Source organism: Henckelia pumila, chromosome 4, assembly GCF_033568475.1.
Source record: "Henckelia pumila isolate YLH828 chromosome 4, ASM3356847v2, whole genome shotgun sequence".
NCBI classification, from domain to species: domain Eukaryota; kingdom Viridiplantae; phylum Streptophyta; class Magnoliopsida; order Lamiales; family Gesneriaceae; genus Henckelia; species Henckelia pumila.
In genome coordinates this window covers 153339661-153357497 of record NC_133123.1, presented here as the reverse complement: position 1 = coordinate 153357497, position 17837 = coordinate 153339661, and the positions used below count along the sequence as shown (strand labels likewise).

General features: G+C 35.8%; 1 protein-coding gene across 1 annotated transcript; it reads right to left on the bottom strand.

The window, feature by feature from the left end:
* Window positions 1–937: 937 nt before the first annotated feature.
* On the bottom strand, window positions 938–13510 carry LOC140862109 (3-isopropylmalate dehydrogenase, chloroplastic-like). The gene is made up of 6 exons (XM_073265113.1): window positions 13335–13510; window positions 2194–2290; window positions 1669–1989; window positions 1417–1578; window positions 1264–1338; window positions 938–1015 (listed from the first exon to the last, which is right to left on the bottom strand). The coding sequence occupies exons 1-6, from the start codon at window positions 13508–13510 to the stop codon at window positions 938–940; spliced, it is 909 nt and encodes a 302-aa protein (XP_073121214.1).
* Window positions 13511–17837: the final 4327 nt, after the last annotated feature.

Below are 17837 nucleotides of genomic sequence, written 5' to 3'. Positions count from 1 at the left end.
AAGAAGGGGAGGAAGTACGTCGCAAAAGGTCAGAATTCCTGTAGTAGAAGTTGACTAGTGAACAGGACCCTAAATAGCTTTTTGTACACCACCGAAGGAAGCTGCAACTGCAACAGAACCTGCAAAACTTCTTGCAGCACTAGCAACAGCAGCGAACCCACTTGTGGCAATAGCTGGAGCAGCTAAACCTAGTAGATTATGAGGCACAAATAAATATAAAGTCCATAATATACATTCTGTTGATATCTGCTTTCACCGTAAAATTTCGTTTCTTTTCTTTTTACCCTGCCTAGTACCAAAGAAAAAATATGGTTGATACACAAGTCCAAAAAATTAATGAGTGATAAAGTTTTTATACCTCTAGTAATAGCTATCAAGGTTTCTCCAGTTCGTGTAGCAACACCGATGATACCTCCACGTTTCCATGCACTTAGCCCACGAACTTTCTGGTGATCGCATTTATTATTTGGATTCCTCCTCTTTCAGAACAAACAAGAATTTTAATTTCTAAGCAAGAACCACCACAAGCATATTTAAGACTTGAGGGAATAAAGAATTGCATGACAAAAAATGAAAGTGAGCTGGCATAAGACATAAATCAAAAGAAAAGAGAAACTTCAACCCACCTTTAGATATAACCATCAGCGAACTTCCATAAGCTGCACCAGCTATTGCACTGATGTAATAATTTCTCTCCTCTTGCTCCATGATCCAATCCTAAAATAAGAACCAGGAAACATTATTGTTGGGATAGGAAACAAGGCCATGGTTCGCCAAAACATAGCTCCAAAATATGGAAAAAAAATTTTATTTTATTTTTTGAAAATTATAATAATAACATATAACTATACTCTCATTTCCCGAATCTAAACTGGCTCGAGCATGATTCGCCAAAACATGGCTCTGTACACTTACCAGTCAGTAACTCTAAATCCCACTAAAATATTTCACTGATTATGTCACCGTAAAGATTAGGCATCACTAGAACATCAAAAGAGGCTGGATTCTTCACAAGCTGTAATCAGGAAAAAATTATTGAGAAAAACATTTTTTAAAGTAAAGTTTCACCGTACATTTATTTCTTCTTCAAAGATGGGTTTGGGACAATTTTTAGTTTTCAAAGAGCAAACTGATGGGTACGAGCAAATTTTTATGTCATCACGGCTGTAATAGTTTCCAAAATAATCCAAAAGGCTTTCCCCAACTTTTTCAGGGACTCAAGTTTGCACCAACATGGAATCCTTAATATAAAATTCCTCGTACCATCATACAACAATTGTCAATCACAACTTCTTCGTACACTATGTCTGGGTACTTCTCTGCAACCTCTCTACAACACTGCAATGTAAAGAATAAATTTACAAGGTGAAAAAGGGTAAAATAAATGGAATATCGTGCATATGTATGAAGGCAGACCTTAAGGAAAAGACCATCAGTTTTCTGCATGATGTTGGCTTTGTGTATTGCTGATACTCTCTTACGTTCGTGGGTCTGGGCATAGTGAAAAGCATACTCTGCAACTCTCAAACTTGCTTGGCGTGTAATGATTTTAAGACTTTCAACAACACCCCTCACCACCTACATTGAATTAAAAAGAGTAGGATCAATGTCAGAACATAAGCACTCTTTTGAATATTATGCATGCACTATGGTCTATGTGTAGCTTACTTGGTGTTCAAGTCCACTGTATTCTCCTTCTGTGTTTTCACGAATAGTTATGAGATCTACATCATCATACTTAGTCTTGTATCCAGGTAGGCTGTAACAAGGTCTCACATTGGCATATAGATTAAGCTTTTTACTCAGGGTAAGATTAAGAGACCTGTGACATTTTCCAACGGGTGTGGCCATAGGTACTTTTAAACCAACTTTAATATTTCTCACAGATTCAAGACTTTCCCATGTCAGGAAACTCTGAGTTCTTGGATCTATGTCCTTCCCCACAAAGTTTTCTTCCCATTCAATTGGAACACCGGCAACTTTAAATACCTGAATTTAATCGGATGTTTAGTAGAATAAATTATATAAGAGATGAATATATAAGAGATGAATACTACAAAAAAATTTCAATTGCCACGAGACTGTAAATTATCGCAAATTCGCTATGAAACAAATTACATACCCAAGGCCATAAGGAGTGAAAACTAGAAAACGAGAAAACATAGATGATGAGTAGATGGAAAGAGTTTGAACCTCCATTTCACATCTCACATGGTTTTGTAAGTCGTCAACAAGAAAACACAGAAATTCATTTTTCGTGCAGAGTGCTAGCAAAGAAGTCCAGCTTTCACTAAGTAAGCAAGCATAATCTTACAACTGGAACAATTAGAAATTCAGAGATCAAGAAATAAAATTATGGATAAAAGAAAATGAGTATGATGGCCAGATCTCCATGGCATTCAAGAACACAAAATTCAAGATAATAAAAAACCACTATAGCACTCATCTCTCTGGCTCTATTCACAGCATGAGTCTTGAATATCCTCACGTTACTTCGATATAAATTCTAATTTCTATTAGAACTTATTCATAGAGCAACATTTCACCAGATATCAAGCAACAAAATGAGTGTACGTATGAGATGACACGGGTCTGTATATTCAAAAAATCAAAAATACAAAAAAACCAGAAACAAATCACTAAAAGCGTTCACTAATATATGAAACTCACTCTGTATTTGCCGCAACTATCGAAGCAATCACACCTGAAGAACGAATAACAACAACTCGCACAAGTATGGTCTAACAGGGGCGACGACTTCGAAGCTTCAGGTCATGATTTCTTGCCATATTGGCATCAAAACGAAGCTTAGGATGAGCTCTAACCGAATTCTAGCTCCAATAATAGATTTCCGATGCCCATGGCAGCGAAGCACGGCAAGAAATGGGTGGCTAGGGTTGGGTCTTGGTACACGAGAGAGAATAATTTTTCTTATCTTAAGATGGGCTTCTCGAGCTCACTTGAAAAACAGTCTGATGAATCGAGAAAGACCAGCAAAAATCGACATGGGAAAACAGATTTTGATTTGAAAGAGAGAAGAAGGAGAAAGGGATCGGAGAAGATGATCGAGAGAAGGGGTTTGGGGATTTTGGGTATATTTTGTTAAGGAGGTGTAATAATATTTATTTTAATTTTTATTTTAAATAAAAATAATAGTTCTTCTACAACCCTTATTAAAAAGTGTTGTCATACATAATAAAAAAAACGATCATAGACAACACTTTTAAAAGCGTTGTCTTTGACCTAAAAAAACGTTAATAGACAACGCTTTTTTAAAAAAAGCGTTGTCTTGGATGAATAAAAAATATATAACGACAACGCTTTTCATTAAAAGCGTTGTCTTTTTAAAAAAGACAACACTTTTCACTAAAAGCGATGTCTTTTAAGTGTTGTGTTTGTGCATTTTTGTTGTAGTGTCAATCCAATAACAAAAGAAATCAATAAATTTTCCCAATCTTGAAAACAAGTAAAAGTTTTGGATTATTCACCTCTAGTTTACTTGAAACTAGCAACAAACAATCACAAAGAAAACAATTGATCACAACGGGACCTTCAAAAAACCTGTTTCTAACAACTCACGATGATAGTCAATCGACAAACGCCACAAAGTATGAACTTTGATAAGTTTGATTTTTGAACAAAGCACAAAGCTTCAAAGAAAATTCTAGAGAGAATTTTATGTATAAAATCTGAAATCTTAATTGTTATTCAATAATCAATGTTTGTTGTATTTATAATACAACTACAAAAATAATAAAAGATATCGCAAAATATATCTAAAGATATAATAATATCTCCTAAAAGTTTTCTAGTAGGAATAAAAGACTTAAAAATAGCATAAAATATCAAAATAAGCATAATATCTCGCGCACACACAAACACCTTTGGTGTGTGTAAAATACGTCGGGGCGGGCGCGCTAGGGTGTGGTGCAGGCACGCCGCAGTTGCGCAGGACACAGCGCGGGCGCGCCGAGAGTTTGCAAATAACAGGCGCGGGCACGCTATAGCTTCGACCTTGAGCTTCAATTTCTTCAATTTCTTGAATTTCTTTGACTTCAATAAGATTATAACATCCTCCAAACTGAATATCAGGAAATCCAACGCCCTCTTGTGACTTCAACATCAAGGATTGAAGTGCTTCCTTGAATTTTTGAGCTCGGCCTCTCGTAACCGGTCCTCCTGGCAACTCCAACGGATCCTTGGCCACTTGATCAACATGTGAGCCATCCATGATCGCATCAAGGCAACCCAGTTTTCTTTCCTTTGCTTTTTAGTTTAATTTTTGGTTTTTTTTTATTTTTATTTGATTTTTGTTCTTTCCCATGCCAGTATGCCGTGAATGCCGCTATACCCAGTATGCTACTATCACATGAAAAGATGTCGCTGCTAGAGTGTGAAGAGGAAGGGAATGATGGTGATGCCAGCGAATTAACCAGTGGAGTTTCAGTTTTCAGTTTCATTCTGTTTTAATGTTAGTTTTGCATGTTGTTCATTGTTTCTAGAGCATTGAGGGCAATGCTTTGGATAAGTATGGGGGGTAGACTAGATTATTTCATTGTTCATTCATCATTGTGTTTTTGCATTCATATGGTTTAGTTCATTGCATATAGTTCGTACACATGCATCTCATTATGTTTTGTGTTTCTCTTGTGTGAATAAGTAGAATGATGTTGGCCGATGATGATAGAGTTGTGGAAATTTTTTTTTTTTTAAAAAATGTTGCTTGTGATTGAACACGAGAAGCTGTTGGTTGAATCTTGAATCATTTTTAAGCACACATGTTAGACTAGTGTAATGTAGCGACGTAATTGATGAAGTTCGTGTTTGCTTGACCATTGCACGACAATAAGTGTTTGTTGTTCATGATAGTGCTTTGGATTTTTGATAGTTGTTAGACATTGCATGTATGATCTTGGGTGTACCTATAAAATTTTTGAAAAAAACTTTTGTTGAAAATTAAGTTAACTCCATCCGGGTTACGGGCAAAGATTGAAATCCTAATCTCTTGTTCTTGACTAAGTATGTGGATTCCATGGGGTTGAAAATTTGAAATTTAAAAATAAAAATTCCATGATTGAAATCCTAATCATTCTTTCATAGCTAAGTTTGCTGGTTAAATGGAATTGATGCTTCATCCGGGCTATAGACGAGGGGACTGAAATTCGAATCTTATCTTAGTTATAGCTAAGTTTGCGGGTAATTATTGGGGCTTATTAAAAATACCGGGTGCAAAATCCGGAGGTACGTAATTACTCTCAAGAAAGTGCATGTTTTTGTTTGGGATTGTAGGGATGAAGGAGTGCTAGATTGTGATACTTGCATTGAATTGTCATAGGTCGCTAAGCATTCTTAGGACAAAATCTTTTGAAGTTGCATAAAACTGAAATGACATGGCACACACTCAAGTTTACGTTAAACTGACAGTGTATTGTGAACAATCAAAAGTTTTTGAAGTTGAGACTTATCGGAGGCTATGTTGTTCATGATTCATTCTTACTTATGTCGTTGTTTGCATATTATTTTTGGTATGTCTTGCTCGAGGGCGAGCAAGAGTTAAGTAAGGGGGTGTTGATGAGTGCATTTTGTATGCATTAGTTTGTGATAGGTTTATGTCTATTTTATGTGCATTCATATTATTTTTATGTGTTTTAGTGCATGTGTGTGTATTTCACTCTCCCGGTTGATTTTGTAGGAAAATGAAATTTTGAAAAGTGAATTACGTAACAGCTTTGTTTGAAAATTCAAGTTTAATTTTATAAAGATCCAAATCCAATCTACACCGTTCATAATGAATTTTAAGATGTTTAGAAGCTTTTGTCCAAATTTCAGCTTGATCAGACGGCTAGAACCCGAGTTATGAATTTTTCAAAATCGTCGCTCGCAGCAGAAATTGCATGGCGCGCGCGCGAGAATTGAGCTCGCGCGCGCGAGTCAGAGTTCCAGAAATCTGTTTTTTTGTTCTGCGCATGTGCGAGACTTTTTCCGCGCGCGCGCGAGTTCTGGCATCAATCTGTTCCAAAAAGTCCTTGTATTGGAAGAAAATTAATTGGTATGAGTTTCGAACCATATAAATAGAAGATATATCATATTTTTTAGGGTTCCGAAGTTCCAGAACGCAGACAACACAGAGGGAGGCGGCTACAGGCTTGGGAGAGAAGATTTCTCTTTTTTTTTTCTTTATTTTTCTTATTTTATTTTTAATTATTGTTTTCAATTATTGAGTAGTTTTTATTCAACCAAGACGGCGTGATTGGGCCGAACAAATTTATGTAGAAAACTTGGATGTTTGTTTGGGATTTTTCAGAGTTGATTTTATTTTATTGATTGTCAGATTTATATTTGTCTTGTGAATAGTCTGATCAACTGTTTGCTTGCATATTAATCGATTCCAAGTCGACAGAGGATTTATTGATTTTGATCACTTTGATAATCATCATATTGTAAAACCGACTAGAAATAGAATTCAGTTTCAGTGTGCGGGTTAGGTGTAAACTGAATTTTCACAAATATTTAATGCATTCAAATTTGATTAGAATTACGAAAGATTAGTTCATCAATATTTAATTTCCTACTTAGTTCTAAGTGTTGTGGAGTAGTGGTTTCAAGCGGAATCTTTTTTTTTATTAAAAATCGAGCAAGTTACAAATTTTTTGGGCAAACCGCTCTTATTGTCTTAGGCGCGATACTATGGTTTATTTTTCCCATCCTTTGGGTTGTCTCCTAAATCACCATCCCGATCATCCATGTGTGAGTCATATGCATGATTATCGATTAATATTTTCATGTACGTCATATTTACATATGCATGCTAAGTCCATATTCAAGTATGAAATAAAATATTTTTAGGAACGAAGTGAGATGATTGTGACTATAGAAAGTATGGGCTTGGATGGGCTGGGAGGCGTTCTGGCTTCCCTTACCAAATTTATGGGTTTGGACGGGCCGGGAGAAATCCTAGCTTCCCTTACCAAGTATGGGTTTGGACGGGCCGGGAGTAATCCTAGCTTCCCTTAACAAGTATGGGCAAGACATGTTGGGAAAAATCCTGACTTCCTTGCGGCATAGTGCACTGCAGCCATGATCATGATCGAATCACAGAATCACAATCCAAGGATCTAAGTTCAATATTTATGACTATGTTCAGATCAGTTTATTCAGTTATTTATGTTCGACTTAGCCATGCATATGTTTCATTGATGTTTACTCCATTTATTTAGAAATCATTTATTTAAGGTAAGGGCACAAAGTATTTTTATTATCAAGCTATTTTTAATCTTCGTGTGCTTGTATTTACGTAGTACTCGTTATTCCCCCCATATTTTGCTGAGTCTTTTAGACTCACTACACTTATTGTTTTCAAGTGAGGAGTATTTCATTAGATCGAGGGGCAAGACTATCAAGTGGACTGCGATGCGGGCATGACACATCCCTCCGATCTATGCTCGTCTTCCGCATAGTTACTAGAATTTATATGTTATGAAGCATTTATTTTGCTTATTTGTCAAATGTATATGTAATGTTTAGTTAGAATTGTTTTGGGGCATGTAAACATTAGATTTTTAAAACACTTTTGGATATTTGTTATGTCGAATATCTTCCTTGGGTTCTCGTTCTTTTCTCGGTTTAGTTTACTTGTGTCGTCGGTTGTTTATTTCTTTCATTTTATTTTGTTTGCTGTCGGAGACATACGGGTTTTCACTTGAACAAATAGGTCATGCCAAAATTTTTATAAAATTTTATGAAAAATTCGCATTTTATTTAATTATTACTCATGTTGAGCTAGGGTCGTTTCAGTTGGTATCAGAGCATGGTTCTGGTTTGGGTTGTGCCTACTGCCGATTGCAAGAAACTCGAGAAATCTCGCCTCAAAGTTTGTAAGTTTTAATGAATTTTATATGGTAGTCATAATTGATTTATTACTTTAAATGTTTTTATGTCACCTTATTTTTTATAAAATATTTTCAAAACTAGATGTTTAATTTAATTAAGTGTGTAGTTTAGTGTTTATTTTTTGTTTAAAACTTCTTTTATAATTTAAAGTGTATTATTTGACTGTTTATTTTTGTAGCATGCGGTTCCATGTTAAACGAAGTTGGTGTACTAATATTCCTTCCAGTTTTGGATAGTACGTGGATGTTGTTTGAGTTATTAGGTAGTGTTAATAATTTTATGAGATTGTAGAAGCTTGATGGGAAATATTAAACTTGTGCATTAGGAGATATTAGTCGTTGTGTCCTTGTGATAATTTATTCTCTTATGGATGGAATTTAGTCGGATAAAACTAAGTGAATAGTTTGCTTAGAAATTAATAGATGCATGTTTTTTTTCAGTTAAGTTTATGAATCGATCTCGTGCAAAGACTTGGGATACGAACTTGGTTTTATATTATTATGGATAGTTTGAGACCTTCTTTTGTTATTTGGGCAAATATGATTTTTGAAAATAGTGAGTCGGTTACTATGAGCCTTTCAATTATGTGAACTACTATTCCGATTGTTATTTTCTTTTTCCTTCTTTTGTGCTAAAATCCGTTGCAACATATACTTTTGAGTATCTGAAATTTCTTTGCACTTCCTTTGAGCATTTATAGATTCATATGACATCAATCAGCGTTGAATTTTTCCACCTTGGCATTAGTTGAACTTCTTAATAAACTCTTGTTCATGTTTTGCACTTCTTGGAATTTTTCTTCGGTTCTAGAGCCACATGTTGATGTGAGTAAGATTCACTTTGTCTTTCTTTTGTTAATCTACTTATGTTGTGTGGCTGACATCTGATTTTACTTTGAGACCGTTGTTTTCCCTGATTATTGACTTGTGTGGACTCCTCTCGACTGAAGTCACACCGATTGCTCTTAATTGTGCTTTGATTATTTGAGCATGGTTTCATTACCGTTGGATGAATGATCATGAAGTTTGTATCTTGTTGGATCATATTTATTATTCATGAAGCCTCCATTATTATTCATTCACCCCTAGAATTGAATTATGAGTGAGTTGTTTTCTCTTATCTAGATTTTTATTTTCAGCTCGTTTGTTTGTAATGCTTGCATTATTTCATTTCATATTAAGCAGCATTACTTGTATGTCTGTTTCCTTTCCTGATTCATCATGTTGAATTATTTGGGTGGATCATAGTTTCAAATTATCATTTCTATTATGGTGTAGAGAATCGACTCGTAATCGCTTAGTAAGTGTTTAGACCGTTAAGATTTAGTATTAGTACTAGATATAATCCTAAGTTATTGTTGTGATCCGGGGAGTGGTGTAGTGAATCGACTCGTAATCGCTTAGTAAGTGTTTAGACCGTTAAGATTTAGTATTAGTACTAGATAAAATCCTAAGTTATTGTTGTGATCCGGGGAGTGGCGATTACTAGTTATAACTAGTTCTAGCGAGAAGATTGCTAGTTAGTGAATCAGTTGAATGAGTTGTTCAATTTTAAGTAGGATCGTTAAGAGTAAGCAGACATTTTTGGTGAGCTGAATGGCTGGTCAGTCGCGAGATAGGGAAATAGAGTTGTCCCTATAGACTTTTGGGTACTTTATATTAGCATTTTAAGATTTTGTGAACGTCAACCGGTAAGAGTAATGCACCAACTATAGGTACAGAAGGATGAATAGAATATTCAGGAAGTTTTCTGGATAAACTGAAGATTTATCTATCGGCAAAATGCTAAGGTACTGGAGGATCAATGAGAAAGCATTTTCAATCGAATTACAAACTCTTTGAGGTGTCCAATTTCATGCTAAGTTCTTGAAATATGAATTTAGGTTGTACATAAAATAATTTGGGAATTTTTGGATTTTCAGACTTGCTTCCAAGTTGAACTAGGGATTTGAAATATGTATTCAGGCGATATGTAGGAATTGTTTGGTACTTAGAGAACCATCTAATCCAATAAGTGGATAATAGCTCGTAGTATATTTTGACTTGAAGTGTAATTATGAATTTTTTAGTCGTTGCATCTGGGATTGGGCATAGTCCAGGATCATTAAACGTAGCACTGCTAATAAGTGGCGTAGACCATTAGAATTTCAAAATGGATATTGTAAGGCCCGAGATTAATTAAAAATTAATCTGAATTTAATTTAATTTTAATCCGAGTATATTTAATTTGGGAATATTTAGAGTTATGATTTAAGTTCTAATATTCTTAAATTATTTAGGATTGAAATTGAATTAAAATAAAGGCCGAGGACCAAATTGCAAATATTGAAGACTTAAGGGACTAAACTGCAATTATGCTTGAAAGTTATCAGATTTTAATTCTATTATTCAGCATATACGTGTAAGATATAGAATTATTTCAGAAAGTTGAACAGAGAGCCGAAGTTCTTCCATTTTCTTTGGTTTCATGAATTTCGATTTGCCGTAACTTTTGCTCCGATTATCCGATTTCGATTCCGTAAATTGTTCTGGAATCCTTACGATGAGGGCTTTGATCTCGTTTAAGTTTTATGATGTTTTATATGAATTTCAAAATCATTTTGGGGCAGAGATCAGGTTTTGAGTTATTGAGTATGTTTATCGTTGTTTATGCGATTCTATCTCGAAACCGGATTGAGGAGTTTGTATTGAACGTGTCCAAGCATGATTTCCAGCGTATGATTGTTGTTTATAGATGATATTATGAAGAGTTTGATGATATATTAGCTGATATATGTTGTACGAATGATTGAAGTGAAGTTAGAAATGATTTTGGGATTACGTCGGTTACCGATTTTCAATCGCTACGCCGTCGATTCGAGTTTTTAGACTGTTTTGATAGCCTATATCTGAGCTGAAGCCTTTATCTAGATGTTATGAATGTTATTGCATTTTTATTCTTCAGTTTCAGTTGAGTTTGGAAGGCCAACAAATAAAGACGTCAACCTTATTCCGAAGAAGTTTGATTAAGGTTGGAAATGAGTTTGATCGATGATCTTATGATGTTTTCGACTCGATTTTGATATGATAGATTGGAATGAAGTTTGATATTGTGTATTTGATTGTATCTTTCAGATTTGAAGAGTTCAGAATCGAGTTAAACGAAGGTATAATGACGACATCACGAGTTAGGGACTTTGAAACTCAAGAACGACTATTCTTGAGTTGGCCCGTAAAAATCACATACTTGATATGTTTTGATTATGTTGTAATGTTGTTGATCCATCGCAGGTAGTGGATCTTTGAGTTTGAGTTGATATGATAGTATATTGAATTGATTCAATGCCAAGGTTGCGATTAACCTTATTTTCTTGCTCGGAATGGCTACGATAGATGAATATCCATGTCAAGATCATTTACGAATCTTGATGGCAATGAAGTGATATGAATCAATTCTTATTGAAGCGTTGATTACTCTATTTGTTGAGTCGAGTTTTAAATAGTGTAGATACGATTTATTTAACGCTTTCTATATATGTTGGTTATACTGAGAATTGTTTCTCACCGGAGTTTATCCGGCTGTTGTCTTGTTTTGTATGTGTGCATGACAACAGAGAGGACAGGAGCTGATCATCGACGTCATTGACAGCGGGGAGAGAGTCTAGCATGTGAGGACTCGGGTTGTAGATGGTTTAGAAGCATCAAACATGATATCATATTGTAGCTTGAAGTACACTTATGAGACTTACGATAGTTGTGTCGTTTATTGCTTTTTGAACGTCTAGTTTGATTTAATAATCGCATGGTTTGATGCTAGGAACTTACTACATGTATATATGCATGTTACAGATTTTATAAACCATGATTTGAGTTGGTTTTTGATTATTTTGGATTGAGTTTGCATAGTTGACAGCAACAAAAATTCTGCAGAATTGTGAACAGAGCTTGTGCGCTCGATCGCATGAGTACGTCCGATCGAGCGCGGCTCGTGATTTTCAAAAACAGAGAATTGGAATTTGGAGTACATGCGATCGAGCGCAGCCTGAGATTGAAAAACAGAAAGTTTCAACTTTTATGTGCGCTCGATCGCCTGAGTTTGTCCGATCGAGCGCAGGGCCAATTTAAAAAAAAAAAAATTTAGCTCTTGGTTGGATTATGTTTTAATTGACTCGATTAATTGTTTATTAATCGTTAATTGCCCTAAATTGAGATTAGAAACCCGAGGTCCCCACATCAGGTGGTATCAAAGCATAAGTTTCTCGGACTGAGATTTGATGAGCGGGGTAGATCGAGTCTTCTATTCTGATTTATTTATTGCTTTCATACTTGTATGGTATATGATTTATTGATTACAAATATTAATTGTCACATGATGCTGTGATAATTTGCGAAGAATATGCTGTACAGTGTTTTGAATTACATGTATTGAATGAGTATGAATCAGTACTCGATCTCTTGAGAAGGCATAATTGTGCTAATCAGAGGCGGATTGAAACAGATTTATTATATTTGTGATTGAATTGTGCACTAATCTCCTTGATTATCAGATATGCCTCCCTGACCAGCACCAAGATTTAGACAGACATTGGCAATGAATCACCTTGAACAGACGAATGCTGCACAGGTTCCAGTGACAGCAACTGAACAGGGATAGGGTAGTACTTCTACTGATGAGTTTAGTGATGCTAATCCAATGGAGAAACTTCTAAAACGATTCCAGTCATTCAAACCGCCAAAGTTGCATGGAACAGAGAATGCTGTGGAATGTGAGAATTGGTTGGAAGATATTGAGCAGTTATTTGAGTCCCTCGACTATACAGGTGATCGTCGTGTCAGACTTGTGATTCATCAACTACATGGCCTTGCCAAAAGTTGGTGGATAGCGACGAAGAGAGCATTGGAAAATCAAGGTACTGTTATTACCTGGTCTGTATTTCGAACTGTTCTATCAACGGTTCTTTCCTGTTTCTTATCGGAAGGACAAGGGAGTGGAATTCGCAAGTTTGCAACAGGGCCAAATGAATATTGAAGAATATGTTGCAAATTTACGAGTTTGATGAAGTTTGCTCCACATGTCGCTATTAGTGACGAAGCGCAAGCCGACCAGTTTATTAATGGCTTGAATCCTGACGTGTTTACACTTGTGAATTCGGGAGGACCGAATACCTTTGCTGATGCTCTGAATCGAGCAAAGGGTGCAGAAGCAGGAATACTGAAACAACGAGGAGCTCGGTTTGTTACCCAGCCGATGTGACAACCTCAAGAGCAGCCACAAATTCCACCACCACCTCGATTTGATGCTGGAGGAAGTACCAGTGGTAAGAAGAACTTCTTCAAGGGCAAAGGTAAACAGTTTAAATGCCCTGGTAGTAGCTCTTCTAGTTCAAGTGGATCTAGACAATTTAGAGGTGGACAGAAATCCGGTACTTCTGATATTATTTGTACCAAGTGTGGAGGACGTCATACCAATGAGCAATGCCGAGGAGTTTTTGGTACTTGTTATATATGCAATCAAACAGGTCATTTTGCAAGGGTATGCCCACAAAGAGGTGCTGGAAATGCACAGGGTGCTGGATCATCTCGACCAGTGACACAGCCAGAGAGGCAAGCATCCTCGGTGCATTCATTCCAACCTCAGCCATCAACGCAGAGCCGTACTGGAGGAACTCAAGCTGGGAGTCAGCCACAGAGACAACAAGCACGAGTTTTTGCACTGACTGAAGAGCAAGCACAAGCGGCACCGGATGATGTGATTGCAGGTAACTGTTCTTTTTATGGTTATCCCGCCTATGTATTATTCGATACTGGTGCGTCGCATACCTTCATTTCTGAACAATTTGTTACATTGTATTCATTGCCTGTTGAGTCATTAACTACTGTGGTGTCTATATCTTCACCGTTGGAAAAAGGTATAGTATCAGTGAAGTCTGTTAGAAACTGTGTACTACAGTATGAAGATAATGAAGTTGAGCTTGATTGTATTGTTCTTGGTTTGTCTGATTTTGACTGTATAATCGGTATTGATATGCTAACCAAGTACAGAGCAACAGTTGACTGTTTTCAGAAGATAATGAGGTTCAGACCAGTGATGGCTGACGAATGGAAGTAGGCGTTGGCCAATCTCGAATTTCACTTACCTTGTCCTCGTCAACTTTGACACCTTGACGACTCACAACAAAACCAAGAAACACAAGATCTTTTGTACAAAACACACACTTTTTCAAGTTAGCATACAAATGTTCAGCTTTTAGTATGATTAACACAATTCTCAAGTGTTCAACATGCTCATTCAAATTTTTGCTATATACCAAGATATCATCAAAATATACCACAACAAATTTTCCAATATAAGCACGCAAAACATGATTCATCAACCTTATAAAAGTACTAGGTGCATTAGTTAACCCAAATTGCATAACCAACCACTCATACAACCCATACTTAGTTTTGAAAGCAGTTTTCCATTCATCACCCTCTCTCATTCTAATTTGATGATAACCACTTTTAAGATCAATTTTACTAAAAATACTAGAACCATGCAATTCATCCAACATATCATCTAATCTAGGAATAGGATGCCTATACTTGATGGTAATGTTATTAATGGCTCTACAATCCACACACATTCTCCCTGAACCATTTTTCTTAAGAACCAACAAAACAGGTACAGCACAAGGAGACATAGACTCAAGCACAAATCCCTTATCAAGAAGTTCACTTACCTGCCTTTGTAGCTCTTTTGTTTCCTCCGGGTTACTTCTATAAGCTGGATGATTCGGCAATGCACTTTCGGGCACAAGATCAATTTGATGCTCAATTCCCCTCAAAGGTGGTAATCCTTGAGGTAGATCCTCCGGAAATAATTCTTCAAATTCCTGCAAGAGAGAAACAACATTGCTCGAAAGATTTCCGGCTATATCACTTGTGTTAAGGAGAACCTCCTTATAGAAAATCAACACAAGGGGAGTATGAACATGTAAAATCTCTCGCAACTCACTCTTTTGGGCTATATATTTTTTTTATCGGCCTCTTTTCTCTCAATTTTTTTTCATTTTTTTTTCTCTCAATCTTTTTTTCTAAGGCCATCTCACTTTTTTGTTCACTCTTTTTTTCGGCCTCTTCTTTCTTTTTCTTTTTTCAAATGATCCTCCAACACTTTTTTTGGAGTCATAGGCAATAATACAACAGACTCTTTTTTCATAGTAAAAGAATAACGATTTTTAAAACCGTCATGTATCACCTTCCTATCAAATTGCCACGGCCTACCCAACAAGATATGGCAAGCTTTCAAGGAACGACATCACACAACACTTGTAAGGCCCGAAAATATTAAATTATTAATTATGGGATTTGAGAATTAAATTCCATATTATGGGCTAATATTGATTTAAGAAGTTATGGAAATGATAGATTTAATTTCCGAGCCAAAAATATTTAATTTGAGAATTTACGGATTTTGAGAAGTAAATTTCGAGAATTCTTAAATTAAAAGAATAAATATTCGATTTGAATATTTATGGGATTTAAGATTAAATTTCATGTTTCGGGAATTAAAGAAGATGAATTTTGGAGATGAAACCCGATCAGAGACTGATTTGCAAATATAAGTTTGAAGGGCTAAAGTGCAAACGGCCAGGATTATTTAATTAATCCGAATTTATTTAATTTTAATTCGAGTCTATTTAATTTGGGAATATTTAGAGTTTCTATTTTAATTCTAATATTCTTAAATTATTTTGGATTGAAATTGAATTAAAAAGAAGGCCGAGGATTGAATTGCAATTACTGAAGACTTGAGGGACTAAATTGCAATTTATGCAATACATATCCGATTTAGATTAAGATTATCAGCATGTGCACGTGGAGAAATCAGATTTCCTTCAGCAAAATTGAAGATTTCTGAATAGATAGCCGAGAGCTCTTTCTTTTCCTTTGAATTTGATTTGTTCAAATCGCCGTAACTTTTGTTCCGCTCGTCCGATTTCGATTCCAAAAGATGTTCTGGAATCCTTGCGACGAGGCCTTCGATTTGATGTAAGTATTTAATCATCTCGGCATGTGTTGAAGAACAAAATTTGGCAGAGATCAGTACTTTGATATAGTTTCATGTTCTTGATCTTATATGTGTTTCGTTGTCGAGACCGGAACGATGATTTATTGTTATATGAACTTCTGATTATTTCAGCATGTATTTGTATTGTTAGCATATGATTATAGCTGCTGATATGAGGAGTATGAATGATATGAATTGATTAGAAGTTGATAATAAGTTAATAATGAATTCGATACCAAGTCGGTTCCCGATTTTCAATCGCTATGTCGCCGGTTGATGTTTTGACATCGTTTTGATAGCCTATAACTGAGTTGAGATAGTTGTTTAGATGTTATGAATGTTATGGCATTTTTATTCCTCGATTTCAGTTGAGTTTCGAAGGCTAACGATTCACGACTCCGAGTTGTACCGAATAAGAAGAAGTTGAAGTTTGAAATGATGTTGATTGAATCTATATTGATGATTTTGATTCAATTCTGAAATGATTGAATAGAATGAAGTTTGATATGCATGTTTTGATGATATGTTTCAGAGTTTAATAGGAGACTATTGACTCAAGAACCTCAACTTGAAACCGAAGAAGAAGTGATCAAGATGGAAGCGAATGTGAGTGAAGATGATTGATGTTTGAATAATCAGATTCTTGTAGGCGTTGTTGTTGTACTTCCTATTCAGATGTGGAACATCGTCAACTCAAGAATGAAAGGTATAATGACGACATCGCGAGTCAGGGACTGTGAAACTCAAGAATGACTATTCTTGAGTTATCCCGAACAAATCACGTACTTGTTTAAGTACTTGTTCTTGAGGTAGAACTTATGTTATTGTCGATCCATCATAGGTAGTGGATCTTTATTGCTTTTGATATGATTGTATATTGAGTTGATTCTATGCCAAGGTTGCGGTTAACCTTATTTGCGAGTCGTTTACGAACTCGTTAGATGGATATCCATGTCAAGATCGTTTACGAATCTTGATGGCAATGAAGTGATAAGAATCAATTCTTGAGATAAGCGCGCTATATAAATTGAAGAATTGATTTAAAGTTTGAGTCGATATATGCGTTATTTTACTCTATTCTTGAGTTGACATGTTTAGAGTTGATATGAATTTATTTAACGCATTTATATGTCGATTATACTGAGAATGATTTCTCACCGGATTTTATCCGGCTGTTGCTTTGTTTTGTATGTGTGCATTGCAACAGGAGGGGCAGGAGCTTGGTTGATACGACATTGATAGCTCGGGAGAGAGATGTAGCAAGTGTGGACTCTGGTTTATAAGTTAAAGCATGGTATAGTGATAGCATCAAACATAGCAAGAACTTAAGACTTAAAGTTGTTTATGCTATGTTGAATAGCTTGTAGTTTTATAGCCTTTAAGCTATTCATTTGATGTAATACATGCCTGATTTGATGATAGAAACTTGGTATATGAATGTATGCATGTTCTCAGAATTTATAATATGTTTAGACTTGAATTTGATTGAAGAATCATGCTATGGTTCCAAGTTTTGACAGCAAAAAATCAGCAGCAAAATTCGAGCAAAAATTGGCTCGCTCGATCGGGTGAAAGTTACCGATCGAGCGAGGCCTGTTTTCTTGGGCAGAAAATGTGAAATTTCTTGCTCGCTCGATCGGCTGCTTTTTCCCGATCGAGCGAGGCCAAAATGTGTACAGACCCGAGAGCTTGATTTTCTTGCTCGCTCGATCGGCTGATTTTGCCCGATCGAGCGAGGCTCCGGATTTTTAAAAAAAAAAAATTTTTGCTCTTGATTTATTATTCTTTAATTGTTTGATTAATCATTAGTTGCCCTAAGACGAGATTAGAAACCTGAGGTCCCCACAACAGGTGGTATCAGAGAGTAGGTTCTGGACTGAGATAGAAGCTGAGCGGGGTAGAGTAAGTCATATGCA